This window comes from Ictidomys tridecemlineatus, chromosome 4 (assembly GCF_052094955.1).
Source record: "Ictidomys tridecemlineatus isolate mIctTri1 chromosome 4, mIctTri1.hap1, whole genome shotgun sequence".
In the NCBI taxonomy this organism is placed as follows: Eukaryota; Metazoa; Chordata; class Mammalia; order Rodentia; family Sciuridae; genus Ictidomys; species Ictidomys tridecemlineatus.
The window spans coordinates 76,611,156-76,632,022 of NC_135480.1; the positions used below are offsets into that span (position 1 = coordinate 76,611,156).

The window sequence follows — 20,867 nt, forward strand, 5'->3', positions numbered from 1 at the left end:
GGAAAATACTGTTACTGTGATCATAAATGCTGACGAGTTTACCCCTATTAGTATAAGAAAAAAAATCTGACTTTAGAGACAAAACATGATTAGGGTGTGGTGGGCAGGGATAATCAAGTGGGAGAAAGTGTACGTTTAAATGACTGAACTGAACCATTGAGTGGGGAGTGAGCTGACACAAGAGTGGAATAAATGAAGGATATAAAGTTAGACACAGCCAGAAAATTCCGAACCATGGAGGTCCCTGCAAGTCTTAATTTTGAATACATTTCCCTATTGAATATGGAATTTTGAATACATTCCCTATGCCCATTGTTTCATGTATATAGAAATGACTTGTTGATATATACACAACTTAGAAAACAATACAATCTATTTAGAGACTGAGGTCCTTCAATATTTAAAGAGTTCATTTAAAGCAACGGCTTAATTAAAATGGGCAAAGGATATCAAAAATTTCCAAACACATGAAAAGATGTTCCATCTGATGCATGAAAGGACTCGAAATTTTCAAAGACAGAACAGAGCAGAGCAGGTAGGACAGTGTGAAGGATGAGTTCCGGAGTCGAAGTGCATGCAGAGCACTGGCAGAACTGGCGCCCTTTTGCTGGACCCAGGATTTGATATCCTGCATCCAAACAGCTTCTATGATGCCACTGTGGCTCGGCGAGCCTATCCGAGCCCGCGCGCTGTACACTTCAGGTGGGAGAACCCAGGAGAGCTCGCTGCAGGAAAGCAGTGCTGCTGGATTGCGCTTCTTGGTTAGAGCTGCAGAAGGAAATTTATTAAGGAGCAGCCCTAAATTGGGACCCAGTTCTGTGTGAAAATATGCAAATTAGGGTCCATTGTTGGCTTCTGCCATCCACCCACCCGCAACTTCTAAACAAACTTGATTTCAGGGTCTCTGAATCTAAGATTCACCAGAAACAAACAAACAAACAAACAAATAACATCAGGGTTTGAGAGAACATTGCCAGGTAACAAGTCCAATATTTTCCTCATTTGCGTGTTGGCAGTAGATACCAGTGAAGAGTGTACCCATTTGATTGTAGATGGAAGTGTACCCAGGTGGTTTTAGTTGGAAGACTAAAAGATCAGTGAAGAGTTCAAAGGAAAGTGAAACAAACCTGAACATTTCTTCTCTCTCTGATCAGTTTTCAGATCCACCTTGGAAGGAACTTGGGTACATTTTCTCAGATAAGTTGGTCCTTATTTCTCTAGGCAGAATTAAAAGTCAGCTTTCCAAGTTTTTTTAAATTGTACAAGAACCTTCATTGTTTTCTCACAAACAATGCAAACGCATATTTGGATTTTCCTTTGCAATTACACAAGAACCAGAAACTAATTCATCATGATTTATTTAAATATTGAAAAACAGAATAATAAAATTGAATCCTTTTATTCTCAACACCTTTACAACAACTTTATAAATACTTTGGGAAAATACATAGTAGGTTCTTTTTTATTTCCTACTTGTTTTTTTTTTTTTTCTCCTAACTCAGGGATACTTTCCTACTGAACTACATCCCAGCCCTTTATTATTTTAAAATTCAATTATTTTATTTATTGGTACTGGGAATTGAACACAGGGGTGCTTTAAAACTGAGCTACATCCCCATCCTTATGTGCGTGTAATATATATATATATATAATATATATTATATAAAATATATTCTTATTTTTAAATTCTCAGACGGAATTTAGCTAAATGTCTTTGATCCTCACTAACTTACAGAGGCTGGCCTCAAATTTGTGGTTCTCCTGTCTTGGACTCCTGAGTGCCTGGGATTACAGGAATGTGCCACAACTCTTGCTCAGATCTTCTTAATAAATACAGATTTTCATATTTTACAGAGAAATGGATGCTGTTAGAAAATTTGATTTAGAATTGGAAATAAAGTCTTTGTTTTTGACAATTATGGACCCCTAGTACAGCTGTGCTTTTCAAATCCAAGATCACTTCTAGAAAACTTACCAGATCGTAAATTGTATATGTACATATGTGTATGCTGGAGGACTAAAAGATCAGGTACAAATTCTCATTCCTTCTAAAACCCTTGCATTCCCACAGCTGAATCTTGGTGAGAAGTATGCCAGGAGGGGAGGCACCCAGGTTTAAAGATCAACCTTGGTAGAGTGGCAATATGGTTTTATTCTTTTTAAAACACTATTTCTAAAAATGAGTAAATAAACAAACGTTCTCACATTTTTTCCATTGTTCTTTTCTTTTTGTAATAATGAGCAAATAACAGGTGTCACAGTTTTGCACACCTGTAATTCCACCACTTGGGAGACTAAGGCAGTGGGATCTGGAGTTAAAGGACAGCCTGAGAAACTTAGACTATATAAAAAAATATTATTAATCATAATGTGAACTCTGCCAGTATCACATGGAGGCCCTGATCCCTTCATGTTTGTCATATTATTACTTCTGCAGCAAGTAGTTGTGAGCCCACAGACATATTTCTTAGGTGAGTATATAAAAGAGCATCTCTGACAACTTTATCATATAAAAACAAAGAAATATGTGAATTTTATTTACAATTAAATCTATACCTTAAAATTCTAAGCCAACCATGGTGGCACACGCCTTTAATTCCAGCGGCTCTGGAGCCTGAGGCCAGAGGATGGAGTGTTCAAAGCCTGCCTCAGCAAAAGCAAGGAACAAAGCAACTCAATAGGACCCTGTCTCTAAAAAAAATACAAAATATGGCTGGTGACATGGCACAATGGATGAGTGCCTCTGAATGCAATATTTGGTACTCACTAAAAAAAATCTAAATAGATGTGCATAATACTATTACATGCTAAAATATGTTGAACATTTTAAGCATTTTATGGGTTCTAAATTTGATAAAACTGCAAAAATATTTCATTTCAGACCTGGAAAATCTAATAAAACACAAGGTAATAGAATAAAAATTATTCAGATAACTTTACAGAGACAAATACTTTTAAAAAGGTGTGTATATATATATATATATATATATATATATCAGTAAAAACAAAGTAGGTTTTTTACTTGGACAAACCCAATTAAGTTGAAAAGTAAATTCAAACAATTTTTAGGAAAGAAAGTAAACTGAAAAGCCTTTCTTCTAAGTATCCAACTCACCAGAGTCTGCTCTAAGAAAACTCACGTTTGGAAGTGAGGAAAATTTGTCAGAAACACTCAGGTCTCCAAAGCTCAGCAGCTGAAAATTTGAGCTGCTTCTTAGAGGAACCTCAGAGGAAAAACCATTCTCCATAGAAGTGCCCTTCTTAAATACCTGAGACTCACCTAAAACCACACCCACTATAGGTTACCTCTTCTAAAAGTGCTGGATCACACTATGAGATCACAGTGATTGGCTTTATATAATAGAGTAAACAACTTTGATGAGATTTGGGGTAAGACACAAGAAAGTTCACAAGACTTAGGTTTTCCAAAGAGACATTTTAACTGAAACAATTATTTTATTAAATAATACTTTGTTTAACAACAATAACATCTCAAGTAAACATTGATTTAATTTTCTACTGGTGTTTAAAGTTTGAATTATCTGAGTGATTTTGATTTCTTGCGTTTCTGATACTTCTTTCTTTTGTTTTTCATTTTTTGTTCTCTCTCTCTCTCTCTCTCTCTCTCTCTCTCTCTCTCTCTCTCTCTCTCTCTCTCTCTCTCTTTGTACTTCTTACCACTGAACCAACAGTAAAAAACATTGTATGGCATGGTGGTGCACGCATTTGACCTCAGCTATAGAAATGTAGTTAAGTGGTAGAGTATCTTCAAAAGTATTAAGGAAATAAGCCTTCTCAAACCTACACTAAATTTGGGGTAAATTTTTTCTACTCAATTAAAGAAATGTTTAGTTAACCAAAAGCAGACCTGTGGCAGAGTTACGTTTAGGACTTTCTTTTGTTATAAACTGAGATGGAGCTTGGCAGTGTGATAGATGTAAACTTTCAAGCTCATCCACTTTGTGTGTCTTTGGCATCTACCAAAGATCTGTTTTTTATAAAACCCAAGTGTCATAGGTAATTTCATAAAGAGAAAGATCTGCCCTAAATCTGATGGATTGAATTTTTTAAAATTTCAGATAAGAAAATGATAAGATACACACACACACACACACACACACACATAAACACAGCCATATTGTACTAAAAATGATGAAATAATAGAAATCAACATGTTAGAGGAATAATGAATGATTCTGCTTCCAATAAAGCTTCTTAATTATTCTTCAGTGTTTTTCTTGTTCTCAAGTATTTTTCTTGTTCTCAGTTGTTTGATTATATGTATATTTTTTGTTCGTTCATAATATTGGAAACTGGTTCCAGTGGTGCTTTGCCACTGGATTATATCTCCAGCCTGTTAAAGTTATTTATTTTGAGACCAGGTCTTACTAGGTTGCTTACAATCTCACAAAATTGCTGAGTCTGACTTCAAACTTGCAATCCTCTGTCTCAGCCTATTGAGTTGACGGAATTAAAGGTGTGTAGCACCAAGCCAATCTCTAGTCCTCAGTCTTAAGTAACACTCTGGTTTCAGGTTTTTAGAGAAGGAAAATATTAATGAGAAGCTTAATTAAGTTCTTCTATACTTGATTTTCTGAGTTAATCCCAAGACATAGTTAGGTTACTAGGTAGTCTTGAGCTCTTTATTCTCTCCTAGCTTAATTTTTTAAATCTTCTTTTTCTTTTTTTCAAGCTTAATTTCATTCTTAAAAAATTAATTTCTCCATAATTTTAGCACTTCAGAAAGGTGTTATGAATATTAAGAGTCAGGATTAATGCATTACCTGGGGCACAGTAATCACCCTATAAAGTTTTAGCTGTCATTAAGACAGCAAAAAATCCTAAAAGATTTTATATCATTTATTTATAAATACAAAATTTGTTATAAAATGTATAATCAGTTTATAACAAAGAACTAGAGCAGCATTTCTTATTTTATTATGGCTCAAGAGAATAGAAGTAAAAATAGAAGCAGGGATAAGACTGAGAAGGAATCTGAGCTGCTATTCCTAGAGGAGGCTCAGGTCATCCAAATGTGGAGTAAGAGAGTGATGACCTGGAACGTGTCTGGGGAGTTGGGTTGAAGAAGCTAAGTGTGGTGTTCACGAGGAAATGGATTTGCACGCACACTTTGGGAATCACAGTGTATGGCATCTGGCAACCGGGAAAGCCTTGGTCCTTCAGAAGACTTCCCAGAGAAGCCTGAAATCTGATGGCATAGGGCCATCCTTTACAGTGTCCTGAAATCAGCCACCTGATATGTGTTGCTCAGCATGTGGAGATTTTTATACTAACTTGTAGGTCATGGACCTTTCAGGATTGCATTTGATCACCGAAATTTAAAGATAAGAATATGGATGTGAATGTAGCCATATGCCCAAGAGGAACTGATTGTGGAACCCCGGATTGAAGAGTGATTTTGAAATTGTAGCCTTTGCAGTTGCGGAATCTGACCGCTAGGGGGCAACGGGTTACCTTGACTTTGGAAATACTGATTTCATTTTTAACTTTTTGGGGTCACATGCATTCAGAATTCTCTTTTTAAGAGATCAAAAACGATATGTGAACTTATGATCACACACATGGATGTTACACTTTGAGTGCTTTATAAGCGCATTAAAAAGTGTCAACAATTTAATTTTTTAATGACTTGGAAAAAAGGTAGGGGAAGACAATGAAAACATATCTCCAATTTATGATCCGAAGAGCTGCAGATGAGATATATAGTAAAGAAAATGTCATGTTTCCAAATACTTCAAACTGTTACTTTTCTTTGAAGAGGCATTCTATGATATAGAAATATATATATGTATACACACACACACACACACATATACATACATACACAAACACACACACATACATATACATACACACACACACACACACACACACACACACATATATATATATATGTGTGTGTGTGTGTGCCCACATGTGCTTTTAATGGAATTTAGGCTTACCACTTTTACTTAATTTTTGTCATCAGTTCCTCTACTAAAATAAACCTTGGATTGGAATAGTTAGGGCACGTCACCACGTTGAAAATTTATGAGATTTTTTTCTTTTCTTTTCTTTTTTTTTTTAATGGTGGTGGGAATGGATTCAATTCAGTTCCACTATAACCCAGAGCTCCCTAGATCAGGCCATCACTCTACCAATGAGCCCCAGCCCCAGGCTTTTCTGTGCAACTGTAAGAGATTCATACACACTTGCTGAGTAGGGCACACCTGTAATCCCTAACAGCTTGGGGGATGGAGGGAGGAAGATTGAAATTTCTAAGCTTGCCTCCACAATTTAGCAAGGCTGTAAGCAACTTTGTGAGACCTTGTCTCAAAGTAAAAAATATAAAGTATTGGGGATGTGGCTCAGTGGTAAAATACCCCTGGGTTCAATTCCTGCTACAAAAAGAACAAAAAGGCATTCATCCACCATTCAGCTTATGAAACTTACATTCTATTGCTCTCACAAAAACTGTTCAGAGATGAATACTATATGACAGAATAAATCTTCACATAATAAAAACAAACAATGTTTGATTTTAGTACCTTTATCAAGAATCAGTTGATTTTAGATGTGTGGGCTTATTTTTAGGTCCTCTCTTCTAATCCATAAATTATTTTCTTGATAATGTTAAGGAACAAATTTTTGTACTTTTAAGGTTTCTCTTGAGAATAAGTACATGTAATCCTTTTAAATGAGTCTCTCTTCAGGACTATGTGGCTTTAAGGAAGAACATGATCCAAGTTCAATATCAGATGATGTATCAGTTTCTTCTTAAGGAGGAGGGATTTCAACTGACAACACAGAACAGAAAAGCAAAGGAAATTTTCCAGCAACTCAGGGACAGTGAAATCAGAATGACCCAACAGACAGAAAGGCTGAAGGAAATGTGCAGAGAGCTGACTGAGATGTGCCACAAGCCTGACATGGAATTGCTCCAGATGACCAGGGAAGGTCCATTCTAAGAGAAAGGAATTCTTGTCTAGGCAATGTTGATTGCAGAGCCCATTGTGCTCAGCTCAAACACAGGTGCGCCTTCACACACATCCCTACATTGGGCCAATCACTTGTTTCTCTGTATTGTGGTAATCTTGGGAAATTTTACACCTTGTGTTAGATAATATAGGAAAAAATAATTTTCTTTGTTCCCAGGAGACTACTCCTACAGAAAACTCTGGCTAGGGGAAGGTTAGCTTCATTGGGTTAATTCTCAAATCAAGTTACCTAATTCACCACCTTCTCTTGTCTTGCCAGAAAGCAATTTTTGAAGATACTGGGGATTTGTCCATGTATAGACAAAGTTGCAGAGTTTGGTAACCAATTCCCATACTTTCTGCTTTTTATGTGCTTTCTTGTTTAGTTTAAATTGTTGTCAGTTTGGTCAGACCTCTCCTTGAGAATAAAACTGGGAGGTGAGGGACAGGGAACCTGGGCCCCACTGCCTCAATGCAAAGCCTCTTTCTGAACTCCCTCCTTCTCAGTGGACACACCAAGGATGTCTCTCATGGGTGAGTTTCTCTTATCAACATAGGCTCTGATTGCTACTTAACAGGGAAAGAAGAAAAACTACTTTCTTAAAACAAACAAACAATACTAAAGGGTTAGGGTTAGAGTTAGAACTCTTTTTTTTCCTTGCAGGAATTTTAAAGCATGTTGGAAAGGCATTTTTCCACCATGATCTCTGATTTCTGAAAAATTTGTTTTCTTGTTGATAGAGAATATATGTTTTGAATTATTAACATTTTTCTATGTGGCTATTTAGCATTTTGTCTGAAAAGAGGTCTAAGGCAATAGATTTTTGGTGTCAGAAATTTCCTACTTATGTGGATGAATTTAAATATACATACTCATTCTGGGCTTGTTTCACCCATTTCTACTATCCTTTTAAGCCCCAGCTAAACAAGATAATAAAGAGTGTTTTTCTAAGGCACCCAGATAACCAATATTCTTGAGAACTAGAGAGTTGGAGCACACTGGAGACACTCTATTGGGGGGAAAAGGAAAGAGGAATGTTCCCTAAGGATTGGAAGAGGAGGGGGCTTCATTCTCATTGGAGTAATGTCCAGATCCTGTCTATCACAGAACACCCTAGGTATAGGCAGAACTCAGAGTGAAAGGGTTGCCTGAGAACCCTCAGGATCAGGGCTTTCATACTGTAATAAATACCCTCCATTGGCAGAGATGATCAAAGTCCCTGTTCTAAGGAACATTCCCCTTTAGACCCCATTGAGTATATCATTTGTGACGTTTGTGGACTGAGTCCCAAAGGCTGAACTTCTGCTTTCTGTAAGATACCAAGGATCTTTGTATTGCCCAAAGTCCAGTGAGGAATGCAGGGAGGGAAATACATTCAATAATTTTAGAAGTTGTATAATGTCAGAGAAGAGTAGAGACATTAGATATTGATATAAATTAAGTTCAGAAAAAAATGGTAAAATTTCTTAAATCCATAGAAGTGTAGAATAAAATGTATACTCAATTAACCCCAAATGGAAAAATTTTGTCATTTTTACAGGACTAAGTTATTGCAGATGCAAATGGCTAAGCAAAAGAACCAAAAGCTCACATCAGGGAACATCACTGGAATCCTGGACATGCTGAATAGCTTCAGAGGTAAGAAACAGTTGTCTGGCAGTCAGGACTCAATTTCTTTCTTCAGTGGCTTCTGAAATGAGGAATACCCATTTTCAATTTTAAAATTTTTGACATAAAATTTGTATATGATTTTCTAGGATGTTTGTACCATCCTTCCTTGCATAATCACATTACAATGACCACGACTGACCTTTTAACTTACAGATTGCAAATGCAAAATTAAGACCACACTTTAGTTATATATGAACACAGCCACTGTAAAAAAGAATTTTTAGCTTATATGATTATGAAATGATACAATGCTTACTTCTCAAAGTACCAATCAAACGATTGTGTTTATTTAGTTTAATTTTGGAATTTTGAATATGGAATAGTGGTTTTTAATTTGTTCTATATTATAGTTTCATTTATCATAACTTCTACAAAAATATATTATTCATAAATCAGAAACTTTTGACAAAAATGATTGTCAGGCAAAAAGGAAGAAAAGGTAAAATTGTCACAAGTGGAATAATTCCAATCCTACCAGATAGATTTCTAAACAGATGAATGTTAAGTGATCTGTGAATATGTCAAAATTGTGTTAATCCCATACTAGAAAACAGGTCTGTACACAGCAGAAGACTGAAATCCAGGTAAGGTTAGAACCAGGGTCTCAGCAGATAAGGCAAAGCAAGAACATTCTTTTCAGAAACTGCTGAAATGTGCATATATTGTGTGTCATGTAATTTTTGATGTTTGGAAATGTAACAGTCACAGCTGATATCATAATGAATACCTGTATCATAGCAAAGTGATGAATTTTTTAACAATATTAAAGAAAAAACAGAATTACAGTTTTCTACAAAAGTAAGGATTTCATATTTTATGAAACAAATTATCTAGAGGTAAACAAAAATAAATTGCTGCTCCACACATCGATATGACTTTACCTACTTTCTTTCCTTCCTTCCTTCCTTCCTTCCTTCCTTCCTTCCTTCCTTCCTTCCTTCCTTCCTTTCTTCCTTCCTTCCTTTTTTTTCCTTCTTTTCTTTCTCTCTCCCTCTCTCTCTTTCTCTCTCTTTTTCTCTCTTTCCATTATGGGAAGGAGCTGTGAGTACTGCAGAGATCATAATAAACCTGCTTCACACCTGAGTGAGGCTGAACTCTGCTCTTATTAATGAGGATAAGAGACAAATAAAGAAATAATTAAACATAGATCGTCTGCCTCTCACAACAAGGTTACATGGTACCATTTCCTAATTGGAGTTTTGTCTTTCTGTAGTTAATAGTACTGTGAAATAGGAAGTTGCTGACACTACAAGCTGTATTAAGGATGTCAGAGGTGTGACATTTGGGGATGACCAGCATAGTGTACCTAGAGATACCCAGAGAATAGAGAGTTATGCTGCAAGGGGGACCCAGGCCTTCACCTCAGGTAAGCACTATTGGGAGGTAGAGGTGCTGAGCTCTTCCAACTGAATTCTGGGTGATTTTAAATATTCCAGAACAATCAATATTGATTAAAGTATTGATTTTGATGGGTGTTTCTCATATTTTCTTTGAAGAGGAACAGGCACTACAGTCTCTCTACCAATACCCCACCCCTAATTCAATATATGCAAAGGCCTCTGGGTAGGGTTAGGGTGTTTCTAGATTATGACAATGGAACGGTGAGCTTGTATGATGTTTACTTCCCTTCCTTCCTTTTTTTACCTCTCCTCTGAGCCTGTCCTTTGCCTTGGTTCCCTATGAAGTCAAGTGTCATGAGTACTAATTGGTGAGCTCCCATGTCAGGAAACTGAAGTCCTGAGACCCACTCAAGTCAGACAACAAGAGTGTGTATGACATCTGTGGGCACGTGTAACTTTAAGAAACAGTTATTCCATGGCTACAAAAATAATCTACCACATTGAATGTATTAATTTGCTTACTGAAATTTATTTTCATAAACTTGTTTATTGTGAAGCATTTACTAGAATATCAGGAATAGCTTTAAAAATAATGTTAGTGAGATAAATTTATATAAATTCATGGCGAGCATTCTTCTAATGTGATTTGCTCATGATTTTTAGCATATCGAGAATTGTACAACCATTGTAACTAATTCTAGAAAAAAATTTCATCACTTCCCCAGAAAATGCCCAATGCATTAATGTTTACATTCCACTGATCCTCTGCCTTCTGGTGGCAACCTTCAATCTAATTTGGGTTTATTCAACTCCTGCATCAGGGACTGGGAAAGGCGGGGGATGTTATGAGAAGCCAGGACATGAGAATGAACACATACATCTGACCTGCAATGTGGATTTCACATGTGTCTAGCTGCTGTCAGACTCTCATCAATTGGTTTCATATTAAAATCTTCAGTGGAGCAATATAAGTTTTTTGCTGATGATGAGTGATGAATCTCAGGTTCAACTCATTGTAGTTGGTGAGATACAGTTGGCATTTTTTTAACCAGAAAGCAAGAAGTTTTAAATTGTTGACAGTGTTACCCAGATAACAAAAAATATCTCTGAATACTTGTTTAGGAAAAATAGCCCCACTCAGACTCACCTGGTCATCTGCATTTCAACTACTGAATGAAACTTCTGACTTAAAGATTTTTGGAATACTAGACACTAAGGTCAATAATCAACCTGCTATTATTAATATGCTTAATGGAAACAACACAAATGTGCAGTCATAGGCTTTTAGTTTCCCTAATTAATAGTTTATGGATTTGGGGAAGTTTTAGAACCTCACAAGCTTGTGATATAATAAAATGACACAAACACCATAATTTTACAAATTATGGTAGCTCTGTGTAATATAATACATTATAAATTATGGTAGATTTAATTCTTGCTAGTCCATGCGTGATTTATTTTTTATGACTCTTTTCTTGTCTAGTTGCTATGACAGAGACACCCAGAACAGTGGTGAACCTGGTTGGTGATAGCAATACCCTCCTGTCACCCACACTCCATATACAAGCTTTCAAATTCTCCACTAAATATGATACTTGGCTGTAAGATTTTATAGGCATTCTTTGTTAGATTATTAAAGCTCACTATTCTTTTTGATTCATTGATTGAAACCTTTTTTTAATTATGAACCAACAATGAATCATATCAGTTGTTTTTTTCTGTTTTGTGGTTATTTATATTCATTCTACTCTCCAATGTTAAGTTACACTTTTTAGGAAAAAATTCCATTTGAACATGGCATCTTTGGCCTTAATCTGTAACTAAATTTGATGAGCTAGTAACTTGTTTAGAAATGCTGCATCTATGTTACATGAGAGTCTGTATCATAGTTTTTATTTCTTGTAAAGCCTTTGTCAGACTAAGATATAAAATTTATAAATTGGGAATTATTACTTCTCTTTTCCATTCTCTGGAAGACTTTGTCTAAGTTTGTATTTCTGTCTAAATGTTTAGATGGATTCACTGATATATATCATTAATTTTTTATGAGGTTTTTGTTTGTTTTAAAATAATGGTTCAATTTTCTTTAATAAAAATCATACCACTAATATCATATGGTTTTTGTCAGCTTTTGACCAATACATTTTTAAGAAATCTGTTCATTTCATCGAAATTGTGAACTGTGTCAGCATACAATTTTTGAAAAAAAAATCCTCTTACATTAATTTCTGAGGGCATGTGCATTTGATTTTTTAATTCCTGGTCCTAAATTCTTAATTAGAATTCCCTATCCCTTTTTTATATGAGTCCTATAAATTTGACAATTTAACTAATCTTTTTTAAGAGACAGATTTTGGATTTTTTCATACATAGGTAGATAGATAGATTAGCATTTTCTGAAATGATTAGTAAAATTTTGCTTTAGTTTGTATGACATAGATTTGCTTTTCTTTAATAACTCATCCAGACATTTTCCCTCATCCCCATCCCCCAGCTCATTCCCTGCCCTGCTTCTCCTTTTTTCATACTTCCTCCTTCTTTTTTTTTTTTCTTAGATGTTTCACGTTTAGCAGTTATTAAGCACCTAAAGCAGTGGGCTGGCCAAACAATGTGTGCAAGGCTTTCAGGATCCACACTCACATCACACCTCATAACTCTGCTGTGAGACAGGGGTTACTGTACAGTCCAGAAGCCAAGACCACCAGTAGGGGGATAGGATCAAGACCTGAATTCAGTTCTTTCTCACTCCAGATTCAATTCAACTTTATTGCATTATTTCAGAAAATATATACATATGAGTTTGTCCCAATCCACACAAATTCATTAAATAAGCTTGATATTTGTTTCTCACTTCTACCCTTACAATAATCACTTTTTAGAAATTTGGAAGGATATAATTTTAAAAATTAAAATCTGGGATTCAGCAAATGTGTATGCATATACTGTTAGTTCAGAGTCCCCTTTGGTCTGGCTTCGGGCCGGTAGTGAGACCTCCTGGTTCCTCCTCCCTTTGGTTCTGCCTAGGTCAGAGCTGCCTTAGAGGTCAACTCTGACTTTCTAGCACAGAAAAAAGGGGACTCCTGGCAATGGAATAAGCAAAAGGAAAACCAAATGTATTGGAGCCTTTCCAGTGGCTAGCAAACACTTCTTGGTTTCTCTGAAGAAATTCTTAGTCCTCTCTGGGACACACAGGGTGGGATCTGACCCAGGAAAACCAAGGGCTTTCTGTGGTCTGGGAGAAAAGCACCTGCATGGTCACCCCCTTGAGGACTGGAAGGCTGACTGCATGCGACAGAGAACCCTTTTCTGACCACCTCATCTTAAAGTGCAGGAAAATGAAGTGAAAGGTGGGAAGTGAATTCTCAAAATCTAGGAAATGACAAAGAAAGATCTAAGAAACCTAGAAAGGAAGATTTGAGTTCAAAAATCCCCACACATGTAAAAGACAACTGAAGTGAATAAGCTGAAGTGACACTTGTGTTTTGACACAGAACACAGGGTTCAAAATCTCTTCTATGCTCTTTTGGCAGTCACTTGCAGTGGGCAATCATGCCAAGCACTGTGCCTCAAAGAAAGGATCCAGTCAGGCCTTTTATATTTTATAATTGTTGCATTAAATATTGTATACTTTCTTCAAGCATTTATTTTTGGATGCATTCTTAATATTAGTCAATTAAAAATATCACCATTATTGTTTTTCTTTAATCCATGTGTTTGCATGGAAACTACCTAGGAGGAGAGAATAGGAGCCCAGTGTTAATAAGCACTGACTGCATGAGGCAGGGACTTGTAAGACCCCAGAAGCTTTCTTTGTCTCCCCTCTACTCTGCCCTGTATCACTGGTAGTCTGACATTGAGGGCTGAGTTTCCCAGTTTTCTACATAAGCTGGTTTCCAACAAGGACTGGAAGAATATTCACTGAAAAAAAGGAGAAATCACTGGGCTTCTTCTTTTCCTGTGCAGGGCACCATCTCCTCCATGCCTGTGTCCACCATCCTGGCTCAGAGGGTAGGTAATGTCACACTCTCCCTCCCATCTAGGATGGTAGCAGATCCCCAGTGATGCTACTTTATGGCTTGTGTTTTTCCTTCAGCTCTTCCTTCACCAGTGTAACCAATACTTACCATTAAACTGTCTCTGCTTAAAATGCACTGCATGCTTTCATTTTTCTTGGTTAAATTCTATTGATATAGTGCCCCTTCATATTTTTTTAAATTCTCACAACCACAAGGTATAAAAAGAGAATCAGGTAACAAATTTCCCCTTAAAAGGGGAAAAAAATGCAGTAAATTGTCTTAAAAGTGATTGAGGGTGATCCATTCATATTTATGAGAGGAAAGCATTGTTTCTGCTGCTTTCTTGTCAGAGCTTTTAATTTATACATGAGTATGATCTGTCAAACAACACCTTTGAAATAGTGTTTCTTTCAAGCTGCATCTACAAACTAAGGGTTTTAAAAATCCATAAGGTATATTTCATTACGTGTTCCCAATTGATTACACATGATTCTCTAATTTACACAATTGTGTCCTTAGCACAATTTTATTTATTTTATTTTTTTTTGTGGAGATGGAAATTGAACCAAGGACCTTTTACATGCTAGGCAAGCACTCTACCAACTGAGCTATATCCCCAATCCCTTAGTACAATTTTAAATTTCTTGGTTAAACAGAAACAAAATAAAAATACTCAACATCATAAATATCATGGTGAATGTTGGTAATAGACTTCAATTTGTGAAAATATTGGCCTGTTAGATGGTGTGGGACATGATAGAAATGGACTCTTACTAACAGAAACTAGTGGCATTCAAATACGTAATTAAGCTAAAATATATTAGAGGAACTTTCTACCTTTGGGTGAATATGAATTAAGAATCCCTTGAGGCCAGCAGCTTTAGCCTTACAGAGGATGTCCTGGTTAAGTCAATAAGCAAAGGAGGATTCTGGAAGGCCGGTGTTGAATGGAAGAAGATAGCACCTGAACAATCTAGGCAAGGTTATGCTTGTAGAACTTCAAAGGTCAAGAAACAGAAAGAACATCCTTTAACCTACAGAACAGTTTAGATGAATTTTTTCTACTTAATTTTTACAAATGGTGAGTTAAAAGCCTATATGTATTGTAGAATATGTTTAGCACTTTCTTTTATAATAACCTGGTACTGACTTTCAGTGTTAATGGACAAAATGGTAAATACTCAGCACTTTGAATTTATTAGTCATCTACCAAAAGGTCAGTTTCTGCAAATCCAATGTGATTCAGGACATTTCCTAAGAGGGCAATTAGTCCTCAACAAAATGAATGGATTATGTACATTTTACATATAGAATAAACATGAAAACTCAATAAGAAATTATATAAGATCATAATAATAAGAATTATGGGCAGGGGCTGGGGATGTGGCTCAAGTGGTAACATGCTTGCCTGGCAAGCGCAGAGCACTGGGTTCGATCCTCAGCACCACATAAAATAAAAATAAAGATGTTGTGTCCACCAAAAACTGAAAAATAAATATTTTTTTAAAATTCTCTCTCTCTCTCTTCTCTTTCTCTCTCTCTCTCTCTCTCTCTCTCTCTCTCTCTCTCTCTCTCAAAAAAGATTTATGAAGTAATATAAATCATAGTGTGATGGGAATGATGAGTGATTATATTTCAAGTATGGCATTCACAACTACTCAGTTACAAATAACATACTAACCATAGGTATCAGGAATGTAAAGCTCAATGTTTAACTTAATATGGTACCTTTTGGTTTTATGAATGGGCCTCTAGAATAGCTCCATTATTGGCTGGTGTTAAGCAAATTAATTAGTCTCACCATGTGTGGTTTTTTATCTGTTAATTAGTATATCAGAAATGTGTTATGAGTAGTAAATGAGCCAGGATTAATGCATTTCCAGCCATAAAATAAGTGCCCAATTAATGTTTAGTTATTATTAAAATAATAATGGTGTCCAAAAAGATTCACAAAGCCATTAATTTGCTAACCCAAAATTTGTTACAGATCATGTAATCAATTTATAAACAAAGAATTAGAGCAACAATTCTTAATTAATCCTGGCAACTAAGACCCCTGGAGACAGTGCAGTGAGGTATTTATGAAATGCAGTCATCCTTTTACATTACGAATCTGCATCTTCCCATACTGAGAATCTGTTCTGAGATGAAGCACAGTTGTCATTGTGGGAGGGCTGCTCACTCACACCCTCTCCAGAGGGGAAAATGAGAATCAAAGGGCTCAAGGGCAAAGAATATGTCCTGATTTAACAAAGAAGATAGGATGCTCTGGCTCTGAGTGGGGCACTGTTCTAGGGATTGGCAGAGTTAGCCTTGGTAGAGAAAAGACAATATTGGCATATGCCAGTCTCTTCAATTGGAAGCTTCAGATGCAAGAAGCTTCTTGGACAATTTATTTCAAAGTTATGTTCTAATATTTAATATAGAACCATCTATATTTTTATATTAATACTTATGGAGGACTGAACATTAGCATAAAATTCTTTGAATGAAGCTACACTAGCACATTGCATGTGTTCATCAGGATGGCTGTATAGGGAAACCTTCTGTTTTCCTTCTATAATTTTTGACTTTAGTGATAGGGCCACCTTACATTAAAAACCATGGGGTTTTTTAGCCCTTTAGGTAATTTTACACAGTTTCTTTCTCTCTCTCTCACACACTCACACACACAAAGTCAAAATTTTGTTTTGGGCTTGAGGTCAGAATTGTTTTGCCTTGTTCTGAGCAACATACTTATATTTTTTTATCTTTGCAATTTATCATACTGTATAATCTTTAATTATTGAGAATTCTCCAACATGCCACTAGAAACCATTTCACTACTAGTTTACTTGGCCACCAGTCTCTTTCTTCATCAATGGACAGAAGGATTCCTTTTCTTGGGGTAGCAAAATGCATAGTTTGTCCCTTTTGCCATAAACAAATATGTTGACAAGCCAGATGGTATCACTCCCATGAATCATATCAAAAGACCCAGGATGTCTCTCTGCTATGATCACAGCAGGACTTCCCAGGTTAGCACCTCCAGGACCCATACAGATCACTATATTCTTCCATGAGGAGATCAGGGTGCAAATGGTGTGAGCATTGTAGATAACCAGACAAGGGATTCTTTTTTTACCTACAAAGATCTTCCGTCACTTTCCACAACTTATATTGGAGTTCCCAAGTTACTACAATAAATAGCAAAGTGATCCCTGGTGTGATAGATCAGATGGACATCATCTCTAGTCTTGTCACTACTGATGATGTCACAAAATTATCAGGGTAAGTCACATCAGTCCAGTCATTGCCATCAGTCTTAATGAGTTGTCATGCAGACTTTCTTTGCTTCATCTCCTGTCCGGGCATACTTAAGTCTGTTCCATAGGAAATATGAAGTCCATAGTGATAAGAGGAAGACATTCTCTCAACTTTAGTGCACCAATGGATGAATGAGGAACAAACATATGCTCAGTTTATCCTGCATTCAGAGCTTTGGAGCTGCTACTCACTTCAGATGTTTCTTAGAAACACAAGTCTTGGCAACTTAGGGAGACCTGGTCCAAAAAAATGAAGAATAAAAAAGAACCAGGAATGTAACTCAGTGAGGTAGAGTGCCTCTGAATCCTAGTTTCAATCTCAAGTAGTACTAAAGAAAAAGAGAGAGAGAAAGAAAGGGAGGGAGAGAGGGAGTTGGAAACAAAGAGAGACTGAGAAAAGATAAACATAAAATTTTAAAAAGTGATTATGTCTGGCACAAAAGGCACAACAGGGCAGCAAAACGTGGGTTACAAAACTATTGAAAATGTTACTTAATATTTCTTGTTGGATTTAGAAATGTTCATTTGATTATATATGTTATATATACAATATTAATATATATAATATATTATACATAATATTATACATGATTTATAATACAATATTTATATATATAATATAATATTCATACAAAAGTAATTATCCTTTGTGGTCCAGAGTGACTACATTAACTAGAAACATGATTAGATCAGAATCTCCCAAAAGCAGGGTCAGGCTTTAGGGCAGAGCAGCTTCATGCATTGTTCCCATGTGCTCCATAACAGAGTGATGGAATTCCATGTGTGCAGTAATGTGATTAGATCTGAAACGGCTGCATCTGACTTGATTTCCTGATAATGTTGGATAAGAGTGTTATTATATTAAGTTTTTCTCTTTACATTGAATACTCAGTCCAACTTTTCTATTTTAGAATTACATAATTACAGAATAAAAATATTTATTTTCTTCTTTATTTGTCCCCAGGAAGAAAAACAAAGAACAAGGTAAACACACACACACACAAAAAAAAAAACTCTCGCATTTATTTCTTAATTTATTAATTGATATACCATACCAATTCAATCTGAGGTTTCTAGAGAACTCTCTTAGGCTACTTCTCTCAAAGTCCCTGCTGCAGCCTGCACGGTGAAGGCTGTAATAGAAATCTGTCTCTTCACTTTTTTCCAGGCCTTGGAAGGGTCCACTTTGCTTTCAATATCAAACAAAGCATCATAAATTCCTGGAAATGATTCCCCTGCATACTTGTTGTGGCTGCTTGAAGCATAGATGACATGCCTGTCAAGAGAAAATTCTTTGTTGTTAGTTGCACAAATGACATACAAGAAAGAAAGAGGAGCACCATACAATCTTGGATCTCATATTCCTAAATTTATACTTTGAGTAAGCTCTTTGGCAAGCAAACTTATAAGTTCACTAGTCTCCAAAGACTAGTCTATGAAATATGTATTAACTACTTTTACTTTAAATAGATAGCTCAAAGTTGTTCAGACTAACACCAGTAGCAACAAGGATAAACAACTGCTGATTACTTGGTATAGATTGTGCTTAGTATTCTTCAAGAATTTACTACAATTTTTTGTAAGTCTTTCTTTCTTTTCTTTTCTTTCTTTTTAAATTTTTTTTATACTGAGGATTGAATCCAAAGGGCTTTTACCACTAAGACCACTCCAGCCCTTTTTCATTTTACTTTATTACTATTAGATTTTATTTTAAGACAGAGCCTCACTTAGTTGCTTATAGCCTCATTAAGTTGCCTTGAACTTGTGATTCTCCTGCCTCAGCCTTCCAAACTGCTGGGATTATAGGTGTGAGCAACCATACCTGGCCAATTTTTCTAATTCTTAAAAGTGAATTCTACAAAGTTGCTGTTAGTTTCACAGAGGACGAAACTGACTGTAATTAAATTATTTGTCTTAATGTGCATAGAAAATAAGTACTGAGTTTTACTACACCACACTACCCCTGGCCTTATAACACTGCTGTGATCATTAAATTCCCATTTAAAACCAGCCAACCAACTTTTTTCTATTTTTTAAAAAGTCATATTCTAAATGTGACTTAATGCTTAGCTCAAGGCATGAAGAATCATTAAAAACCATTTGTAATGTTTACAAGACCTAGAAAGAAGACTTTCATTGAAGGGGCTAAGCCAGGTCATGTGCTAGCCCTGAAAGAGGATAAGTTGCAAAGTAACAAGGTAAAGTGTTAAAGAGACACAACCATGCTACCATTGGCAAAATAGTCACCCTGTTTGGATGATGCCTTTTCTCCCAACTCCTGACCTTTTGACAGTCCCTACAGGGAAAGGTGGTGCCACTTCTGGCTGTTCCATAACATAACACATTTTGCAGTACTCACAGTATGGGCAACCTGGGGGCAGTGGGTACTTATCAGAAATAAGCACATTTGACAAAATTTAGGTGGAAAAACCTTTAATAACAAATTTAGGGAGTAAATAAATATATATTTATTACATATTAATGCATGTTTATTAAATTTATTATTATCATGCATATATATAAAAACAATTATATTTAAAATAGAACAAGGGCTAAAATCATGTAAGAAAATATAAACCTGATTGGAGAGATTTTTGTTTTCTGTTTGTGTCTTTCTGAATCTTTTACATTTCCTAAAATAAACATTTTTTTATAATCAGTCAAAAAAATGCTAAAAAGAAAGATATATAAGACTCATATTATATTATTTGAAAACCCAATATAGTATATTTGACACTATATATATTTTGAAATATTCTATTAGTTTGCAAGAAATCAATTTTTGTATTTTTTTCCACAGTGCACAACATTTTAAAATGTGATATTAAAGTGAAGAGTCATATTTTCTTTCTTACCTATAGAAAGACCTGTCTGATAACCCTAAAGGATCAATGAATGCCCGTTCCAGAAACATCAGCTGATCATTCATAATCCTCAAAAATATTAGGCTAAAAAGGTAATTAGTATAGGTATAAGTGCATGAAATTTTATTACCCAGCAAGCAAAAATATTTAAAATTCCTATAATGCACAAATTAATAACAACAACAGGTAATAATCATATTTTTGATATCTTATAAAATTCTATTTTGCTGAGACTTATGAAACTATGGAAGCAGTGACTTGTGCCAAAGGAAACATTTGATAGTCATTTTTATGTAAATCGAAATAGTAAGTGGTAAATCTAAGAAAATGAATTCGGGGAAGGCGTTTTTCACCTTAGGAATCTTAATTATCTACTTTGGAAGTCATATCAATATTTAAATGAGACAATTTATAAATGTTTTGTTAGGTGCCAGGCAAATTATAAATATTTTTAAGTGACAATTCATGACATTTTCTTGTTATTATGATTCATTTTTCATTTTTTTAGAGAGAGACAGAATTTTTTTTTAAAGAGAGAGTGAAAGAGAGAGGGGGACAGAGAGAGAGAGAGAATTTTAATATTTATTTATTTTTTCTTAGTTCTTGGCGGACACAACATCTTCGTTTGTATGTGGTGCTGAGGATCGAAACCAGGCGCATGCAAGCTAGGCCAGCGCGCTACCGCTTGAGCCA

General features: G+C 35.6%; 1 protein-coding gene across 1 annotated transcript in view; it reads right to left on the reverse strand.

Annotated features, from left to right (window-relative positions):
• Nucleotides 1-18,396: 18,396 nt before the first annotated feature.
• The window catches only part of LOC120889673 (putative N-acetylated-alpha-linked acidic dipeptidase), a 133,761-nt gene continuing 131,290 nt past the window's right edge, over nt 18,397-20,867 (reverse strand). The window contains 2 exon segments of the mRNA XM_078045127.1: nt 18,397-18,586; nt 20,166-20,258. Of these exon segments, the coding sequence (XP_077901253.1) occupies nt 18,397-18,586; nt 20,166-20,258 (283 nt within the window).